General features: G+C 45.6%; 1 protein-coding gene across 1 annotated transcript; it reads left to right on the plus strand.

Moving 5' to 3' along the window:
* The first annotated feature begins 6,341 nt into the window (after positions 1-6,341).
* Positions 6,342-9,281, plus strand: LOC105854481 (taste receptor type 2 member 134-like). Its single transcript, XM_012733839.1, is given in 3 exon segments — positions 6,342-6,354; positions 8,609-8,883; positions 8,988-9,281. Coding segments are annotated over 3 exon segments (582 nt in total).
* Positions 9,282-9,874: the final 593 nt, after the last annotated feature.

A 9,874-nucleotide genomic window follows, 5' to 3' on the forward strand; every position in this document is an offset into this window, starting at 1 on the left:
ACTTTGAGGTGCTTCACCCAAGGAAGGACCCTTCAGGGAGCCTCAGATGAAGCAGGTGCTGCTGGATGTTCTGAGAGAAAAAAACAGGTTCCTAAGAAACGGCTGGAAGATTTGAGATTTGTTCATTTGTTAGAAACAGAAAAGGCTCATTTGTTTTTTTGTTTTTTAATGAGGAAAAGAGTCGTAGAGCAGGAATGCTGTGGGTGTGTTTCCCTTCAGAAAAGAAAAACAACAGATAGATAACTTCAGGAGTTTACATTTTCTTCCTTTTGCTTGGTCTACATTATCTTTCTTGGGTTGTGCTGGTTTGTTTCACTTTTTTGTACTAACATATCAGGTCCAGCCATGGACAAAAACATTCTATGCCTATTCCCGTCTTGGAGACATGCAAATCTGCCAGGTATTATTGAACCATGCACATTGAGTTGAAAAGGAGGAAGAGATTTGATCGTAGGTGACAGGTTGAGGAAGTGACAGCCCTTTAAACTCGAACCCTAGTTCCAAGCCTGCATCACGTACCCAACAAACCACCTCTGAGTTCACTGAAATTTGTCAAAAGCGATGAGGAACATTTTATTTTTGTAAGTTTCTTTGGAATGTCATATTTTCTTCAATTCCTTCTAATGTTTGTCTGCCTGGGTGTAGTTACTCAATGCCACCTGGTGGTAAATAAGAAATATTATGGGAAAGAGGGGAAACACTTGTTGGTTGGGGTTCAGAAAATTGAGATTTGGTCACTGAAAAGTGCAAGTGGAGAAAGCTGGTCTCTTCCCAACCCCCGCGTTCTGGAAATCACTGATGTTCTGATCTGCCATTCGGGGCAGAGGCAGCTTTGCAAACAGCTTCGCTTTATTTTCCTAAGAAAAAGGCAGAGGCATAGACTCTGTATCTAATAATAAAGAGCAAAAATCTGGAGCACATATGGCATTTTAAAGTAAGATTAAATGAGAAAATGATGTATGCAAACGTGCTTAGCATAATGCGAGGCACAAATGAAATTTTCAATAAATGTTTGTTCATGTTGAGATTGTATTCCATTCCTAGAACTCCATTTTTCTATTTTTCTCTTCTACTTTTATTATCATGTGGTCTGATGGTGGGGATGAGGGAACTAATGAATCCACTAAACTGACCTGGGCCCCAGTGTCCACTTCCTACTGGCTCTGCTCACCGGCCAGTCTCCACACCCTTCCTAAAAGCCCTTCCCTGGGCTAAGCCAGATGGAAGCTCCACTCCACGGTTGCATCCGCACAGGTGGAAAAATCATGGCGCTTTCAGTGGGGGCTGCCAGGAGGACTGAGGATGCATTTCTAAACCATCTCTTCTCCAATGGCCATAGGGCCATTGTGTATGCCCCCATGTCATGTGGACACAGTGGGTGGGGCATTGAGATGAGGTGGATGCCAGGAATAGTGTTAGCACCCTTCCCGCCCCTCACACCACTGACAGTGGGTAGGAGTTTGCACAAATGGGTCTGGGCCTCATCCTGTGCTTCCTACATGCTGCCACCAACACTCCCCTCCCCCTGAATGTGGGAAGGTGCAAGATAATGGTGATGATGATGATGATGATGATGATGGTGATGATGGTGGTGATGATGATGATGGTGATGGTGACGATGATGATGATGGTAATGGTGATGATGATGGTGATGGTGACGATGATGATGATGATGATGATGATGATGATGATGGTGTTGATGATGATGGTGATGATGGTGATGGTGATGATGATGGTGATGGTGATGATGATGATGGTGATGGTGATGATGATGATGGTGATGATAATGGTGATGATGGTGATGGTGATGATGATGGTGATGATGGTGATGGTGATGATGGTGATGATGATGATGATGGTGATGGTGATGATGATGATGGTGATGGTGATGATGATGATGGTGATGATGATGATGATGGTGATGATGGCGATGGTGATGGTGATGATGATGGTGGTGGTGGGTGAGGATGGTCAAGGATCCCCAAAGGGATGAGACAGAGGGGAATAGAAACAACAAAATCTGGAGAACAATTGCTACTTGAAAAATGGAAATCTTAGTGATATTTTTTTTTACCAAGATGATTAAGTTATTTTAGAAACATGAGTCATTTATTGACTTCTGCCCTTTCTTCCCCTGAATGCTTATGAAAAACACATACATGGAAGATTTTTATAAAATTATGAGTAATATTAGATCACTATGATTGTTGTTTATGAGGACAGCAGTCCAAGACTTCATTGCAGAAGGAAGATGAATCTGAACTGCTGGAAGCCACTTCTAATTTGCCCCCCAAGAAATGAAACTTTGAGTCTTTTTGCTTGGAGCTTATTCTTTCTACCTGTTCTCATTTTCTTTCTAGAAAGTAGTTTTTTTTAATGAGTGCATATATAGTTTTCTAAAAACTATTATTTTTTTATGAGTGCATATAAGAACTGGGGTACAGGCCAGAGGTGCAGAAGTGGGTGAGAGGGTTCATCAGAGAAAGAGTGGGGAGCAGAACAGACAGATTGACTGAAATCACTGCTGAGGGGAGCAGCAGGGAGACAGGAAAGGTCTGCTGCACCATGTGGGTCTGCTCCATGGCCCAGGATCAAACTCAGGCCACAGTGATTATAGTGCTGAAACTTTAAACCCTGAGCTACCAGGGAGGACTTTCCCCATTTTTCTTAAGCTTTCCTCAAGATTGTACATACATCTGGTTGCAGGTGTCAGTTATTTCTATCAGTTTGTTCTAGAAAACAGTGCTTCCTGCTTCTGTGCTTCTCCACGCCTCTTCTAAGATGCCCACCTCCATTTCCTCGAACCCATGTGTAAGTATGTGTCAGTGCACATGTTTGTGCCTGCACGTATACACACAAACATGTGCATATGTGTTTATGTATAGTGTGTATATGCGTGTTTAACTGTGTGTGTGTCTGTCTCTCTGTTTCTAGACTATATGATTGTATTGCTACTTCCCCCTAGGAGATACAGGAGCAGGAAGGGTGACTTTTATTCTAATATGTGGTCTTTGATCCAAGAGCTTCTAAGACTTGTGGAATCTCAGGCATATCTTTTGGATGCTAATGAGATACCTGCTGGCCCGAGACCCCTGAAGATGGGGTCCCTGCCACTTGGCGTTCTTGTAATTCAGCATATTCAAGAGTTTTAACAGTTCTACACCAGGAATCAAAGGCAGACACCAAATCTACATGTCTTACTACAGCACAGCTATAGTATTTTAAGCACTGAATATTAGTTTTGCCAACATTATAATAAAACTATTCTGAACAGTAGGCTGGAAAGGGTCTGCTGTGGGAATGGATGAGGAAGAACCAATTTTTTATATTTTAAAGTGGGTCCTGTATGAGTTGTCAAAAGGACAGGTGGCTATCTGGGACTTGTGTCTGAAGTGGGGGACAGTCTCATGGATGGAGCCCTGATGCTGGGTGTGTGCGAGTGAGCGTCAGAACTGAATTGTAGGGTGCTCAGTTGGCATCTAGAGAGTTGGAAAATTGGTTGGTGTGAGAAACACTCCCACACATTTGGTGTCAGTGTCGTGAGTAGAAAAACAAGTTTTCGTTAATGACAATGTAAATGCTATTCAGCAATTCCTTTTCTTTTCCTATATACATTTTTGTTTCTCGAGTTAACAATTGCCTTGTTTTGCTGGCATGTGCTCTCAAACTCTTCATCGCTGGTCTAAATCTGTCCAATTATTTTAGATGCACCAGGGAGTCTAAGATTTTATTTGCCTGAGAAAGTCTCTCCTCTCTATATAACTCTTACCTGTTCCAATCTGGACCTGTCTATCCAGACAAGCACCACCCTACATCCTGGGGTCTACTTTTCCAATAGTCCTGGTGACCCCCTTTGACTCCTGGGTCTTGCATTGTCTAGACCCCATGTCTTCGTATCCTGGCTGTTCTAGCTTTTAGAGGAGCAGCTTCCAGAAAAACAGTACATAGAAAGAAAGCTTACTTTTGGGAGTTGATTTCTTCGAAAAGCCTTTAGGGTTCCAGATAAGAGAATTGTAGGATAGAGATAATTGTTCATTGCTTTCCAGCTTCCAAAATTACCTTTGAAAGGTCTATCTAAAAACAATTCTGAGTCCTAATATTTTGAATTTGGAAACCTACACAGCCCTCTTCACGTCTCTAGAAGCTTTGGGAACCCTTGCCCACATCAGATAGCTAGTTGGTCAAAAGTCTAGAAGGATCTAGTAGGATCTTCTCGTTATGCTCTGTACCTTGGAATGTTGTAATGATGGCCCTGGCTGGGTCTTAGAATATGAAAGCTCAAGCACTTTAGTTTTGGGAGTTTTTCTTCAATTATTTGGCTAGGAGTTTTCTGTCCTCTATTAGTTCTCTCTTTTTAGAATCCCCATTAATTGGATATTGGCTGCCCTACTATTTTTTCCCCCGTCTACTTTGCTGAGATTTTTTTCACGAATTTCATTTTCTGATTCTTCTACTGAGTTTTAAGTTTTAGGTCTCATGCTTTTAATCCCCAAGAGCCCCTCTTTGTAATTTTTGGAATGTTGCTTTTTCAAACAACATCTTGTTATTTAATATGGTTTTGCTCCTGAGAATATTGATGGAGTGGGGTGGGGAGGGTGCGATGTTCTTCTCATTGCACTGTTTTTCCTCAGAGTTGTTTTATTTTGGTTTTGATTTTGTCTTCCACCTCTTCTCAGATGTCCCAAACTCCTTGTTTTCTGCTCATGTGAGTCAGGGAATGATTAGAAACTTTGGACTTGTGAGTGGGACTTGTTGACCCCGGGCTTCTTTGGAGAATGGCTGACTGGGCCAATTAACAGAGGAACTTCTGACACCTGACCATTTAGAGCCTTCTCTGGCTATGCTCAGTTTTTTTTTTTTTTAAGATTTATTTATTTATGTGTACTGAACTGGGGTACAGGCCAGTTTTTTAACCACAATCATATGTGGAAACTCAGGTGATAAAGTGGGTATAAATGGAGCAGTTCTGGTTGAAGAGAGACGAGGACCTGCTTTCTCAGGCCTCTGCCTCCTCACCCCTGTGGAAACCTCCTGGAAATCATAGCTCACTGATTTAGAAGTTGTTGAACACGTTTCCTCCCTCTGGTAGATGACAGACATTTGAGTGATATTTTTTTCATAATGGAAGGAATGTTATTTTGTCCCCCTTAAGTAAAACTTAATTTTACTGCTTATAGTTTTTCAAATGGTAAAAGGCATGACCAAGGTATGCCCAACCAAGGGGAAGATACTTGGATTGGAATGAAATTGGACTCTGAGCTACCTTAAGACTGAACCTATAATCAAGAAAACAACTTTAAAATTATATATTTGAAAGTGTATAAATTTAGCCAAACATTAACTAATACTTAACTGTACCTACACATTTTGATAATTTGAGGATGATGGAAATTCCCCTATTGCTTTCAGAAAGCCAAAATTTTGTTTTGTACGCCATTGCTATTTGGCACATTGTTTTGTCCAAAGTTATTTACGTGAGCATATGGGAGAGGAGGTCTGTAGGGTTTATTCTTTATGGGAATTATTGGTAAAATTCTGCTTGATTTAGCTTAACATTTATGAGCAGTGTGACGCTGACATATTTTCATTTCATCCCTCTTCCACCTCTCTCTGGCACAGACCATCAGCTACCTGAGGACAAAAGAATATGGCCGGTCCTCACAGCAGATGGTTCTAATGGCCTGGTGGGGAACACCTGTCAAACTTTACAACCCTTGGCACAAGAAATGTGTGTTCTCATATTTCTAAAGTGACCCCAGGTATCTTTTTCTTTTAATGTCATCAAGAAAGAAAATTGAAAAAAAAAAAAAAAAAGGAATAAGCAGCAACCAAAATGTAGCGAACCGAAGTGAAAGATGGGAGTGTTTTCAGAATCATCCACTTGGAATCTGCTCTGCTGGCACTAGTTGACAGTAGAATCATTTCACAGAAGACTCAGTCATCATGCTAAACAAACTCTGCCAGTGTGCTACAGGAAGGGGGTTGTCAGCTTTATTTGCAGGCAGGAAACACCTTTAGAAAAGAAAACTGTGACCCAGACTCTGGTGAGAAACACCTCATATTTTGATTGGAAGGGCTCTCGGACACAACTGAGGCTTTGTTCTGCTAGTGAACTCACTTGTAGGAGAACCTTCTATGACCAGTCGAGTGAGGCTCCCGGCAGTGGATGGTGGAGGAGCAGCTGCTGTAGGAAGGGCCCACTCCCAAACTCCTTACAGAAGAGCATTGCTTTCTTGTTTTTTTTTTTTTTTTTGGGGGGGGGGAGCTGATCGAAAGGCATGAAGACATAAAACAACTTTTTCTAGTTGTAAAAACAGTCACGTCCTGGGGCTGTCACGTGCATGGTGAATACAGGTAATGATACCACGTTCCCTATTTGAAAGTGGCTGCAGACTAGGGCTTACAAGTTCTCACTGGGAGAAAATTCACATAAGCAACTGTCATGGCGATAGCTGTGCTCATGTGGGATCATGAAACTAATCAACGCTAGCAGGTGATCGTATCACAGCTCACTGGTGGTGGGGGGGGGGCGACAAAGAGAAGACTATTGACACCACAGGAAGGTTTCACTTTGCAGAACTGTCATCTCTACAAGGTTGAGGACAGGTCATGGGAAGGTGGGTCCTGGCCATGTTCATGCTTCGGCGACTGCAAGTCACTCAGAGGCTGCCTGTGAGCACACCCGGGAGGGTCCCTGGTTAGCTGGGACTGCAGCAGGGTGTGTGTGCCATGGCCTCAACTTGCTTCACAATGACAGCATGAGGCTGGCCTTTTGCCAGAGGCTTCTGAGAGGAGAGAGCCAAGGTGTTGTGAAACCTGCAGAAGTCACATGCTGCAGTTGTGCTCGAGAAGAAGCCAGAGGAAACATGTGGCACCGTCAAGTGAGGCTGGGCTGTGACACTGTCGGTCAGGTTGGCACCTGCTGCGGATAGCCCCTGGGAGCTGAGGGAGCAGGACGCCACTCTGCAGGCACGTGCTGTGTCCGAGAGGGCGGGACGCCTTGCCGGGAGCTCGTGTGGGCGGTTATCCTTGTCCTGATTCTCATGGACCGCTCGCCTGTGGAATCTTGAGAGACACCACGTAGAGCTGTCCTTGGGGGAAGCCATGCAGACGGGGGTCATGGGGGAGACCATGTAGAGTGGGGCTTTGGGGAGACCATGGAAAGGGGGCCCTTCCTTGGGGGAGACCATGAAGAGGGGAGGCAAGGCCATTTTCTGCAAGTGGTGGTGGAGGAGGCCGTGACTCCAGGACTCAGACATCTGAAGAGGCCAATCCCTTCCCTGTTTCCCAGCCACACCTCTGCCATCCTCTCCCCTCCTCTCTCCCTCATTTCCCCCTTTTTGCCTGATTTCCATCTTCCAAGCATTTCTGCCTTTCTGCTTTTGCTCCCACATTCCTTAGATCTTTCCTCTTGGTTCTCCCAGGTCAGGGTCAATCTCAACCCGTGTGGTTGTTGGTGGAAGCAACATGGAGCAAGCAGAAATCACTTTATCATGGCAAGGTGTCCTCACAGGCTGGCTGTTAACTACCCCACATGGGGGGTCTCGTCCTACATCCAGGGGGCCCTCCCATGGGCTTTGTCCCCAGGGCCTCTGCTCAGCCCACCAGCTCTGGCTCCCCTTGGGGAGCCCATTCTGTGCAACATTTCCCATTTCCTTTTCTCTCTTCTCTTCTCTTCTTTTCTGTCCTTTTGTTATGACTTATGAGCCCTTCTGAGGAAGGGCGTCATTCTGGTTTCCAGAGGACACAGACTAACTCATGTTCATGCTTAACCAGCTTATTGAAAACATGACAGGGAAAACATCACATTCAAATGAAAAACTCCCCTAGCCCCAGTAGGGGAACTGCCAGTGACATTTTAAGCATCAGAAGAGGCTGGGGCCTGGGGGTGAGGGGGACTGGGAAGGAAGCCTTTTCTCAGTGCTTCTGAGACCACGTGGGTGATGTCTTACTCCACCAATCAAGAGGTGGACCTTAGTAGAACGTGTACAGGCCAATGAATATAATACTAGCCCAGGACATGAAGGGCCAGAGAAGGTGATGAGGAGTGGAAAGAGGGCATTTTCAAAGGAAAAGTTAGGCAAGAAATAGTACAGTGAATACATAAAGTGCAGAACATAGATGTTTTCTTTTTAAAAATATTTATTTATTTGTGCATACAGAGCTGGGGTACAGGCCAGAGGTGCAAGGGCAGTAAGAGGTTTCACCAGAGACAGAGTGGAGAGCAGAACAGGCAGATCCATGAGGTACACTGCTGAGGGGCGCAGTGGGCAGGTCAGGAGAGGCCTGCTGTGCCCTGTGGGTCACCTCCGGGGCCAGGGATCAAAGTTGCACTCAAGTGGCTGCAGCCAGCTTGCAGTGCTGCACCCTAACCCGTTGTGCAGCCAGAGTGGGCCCAGAATATCGATATTTTCAATCACCCTTGAAACCTCACTCTGTTGACATCCCTGCATCCGGCTCGGATAAAATGCAGGTAAATCCAAGTTATGCAAACAGTGTCATCGAGCCCAGAGTGATTTGCATGTGGTCTGGGAGGTGACAAGTGCCCTCTTCTCCAGTCCCAAGAGATTGGAGAGTTCATTCTTGCCAGCCTTCTTTGACTCCAAAGAGAGCTATTTCAACATCCGCTGGGACTTTATCAACACACTCACCTTCTGGCTAGCGGTCTGGCTGGCCACCTTCTATTGCGTGAAGGTCTCCTTCTCCCACCCCATCTTCTTCTGGCTCAAGTAGCGGATTTCTCCGTCAGTGTCCAGGATGCTACCAGGCTTCCTGGTCATATCTAGTCTGACGACCAGCTCCTCAGCCATTGGGAATGGAAATCTCATGTCCTTGATTGCGTCCCCCGGCTCTCAGGGGAACCCCACCCTGGCTGATAGGATAGTGACATTCCATCGCCGCTTCTTTCTTCTGAATTTAATGCTTTGATGTCAACTCCCTTCCTCCTGTTCGTGGTGTCCACCCTCCTACTCATATTCTCCCTGCAGCAGCCCCTGGGCCAGATGAGAGGCCATCGGTCCAGCCAGCACGATCCCAGCACCTGGGCCCACACCACACTCCTGAAGTCACCCTCCTTTCTCATCTTCCACATCTTGTACTTCCTGTCCCTGCTGTTTGTCATGATGACAATCATCACCTTCCAGAATCACTGGCACTGGGCCTGGGAGGTGGTGACCTATGTGGGCATCTGTCTGCACGCCAGCATCCAAATGCCCTTGAAGACCAGGCTGTGGAAGGCACTGCTCAGAGGGCAGCCTAACTCCACCGGTCAGGGTCAATGACCAGCATCAGCGGTCCTGCTCGCGAGTTGGGGAGTGCCGAGCTTTGGGGATCGTCCTCTCCTTACCTTCCTCCTTCTGCTCCCACTGTCTCCAGGCCCCATCGACTCTTTTCCATCCTTGTCTGTACCTTCCATCCCCTCTATTGTTCCTGGCCTCTCATCTGGGACCCGAAAGCACTTTGATCTGGAGTGTCCTAATCTCTCATCCCAGAGACAGTGAAGAGAGCTGCTAGTCAAAATGGGAGCAAAAAAGTAGCAATAACAAAGTTTGCAAAGCAGTCTCAAGTCATTAATTGTTGTGTGATGCATAGTCTTACAATCTTGGTGGTTGAGGCCCCAGAACTTTGTTATAATGTGGAGGCTGAGCTATGGCAAGAAGAAAAAGAGGAGCAGAAATGAGCTAAGAAGGGTGAGGCGTTTTCACTTGGACAAAGATTAAAGCGTTCCAAGAGGAAGCGTTCAAAGAGGAGCGTCCCAAATTGCTGGGGAGCAGCACGGGGGATTTCCCGGGGAGTAGAGAGAGGGGAAAGCTGGAGCCGAGGGAGTCTGGCTCCATCATAAGGAGAGTTTCTGCTTTCTTTTAAGCAGCAGCGT

The sequence above is a fragment of the Condylura cristata genome, unplaced genomic scaffold (genome assembly GCF_000260355.1).
Source record: "Condylura cristata isolate star-nosed mole 26May11 unplaced genomic scaffold, ConCri1.0 scaffold00042, whole genome shotgun sequence".
NCBI classification, from domain to species: Eukaryota; Metazoa; Chordata; class Mammalia; order Eulipotyphla; family Talpidae; genus Condylura; species Condylura cristata.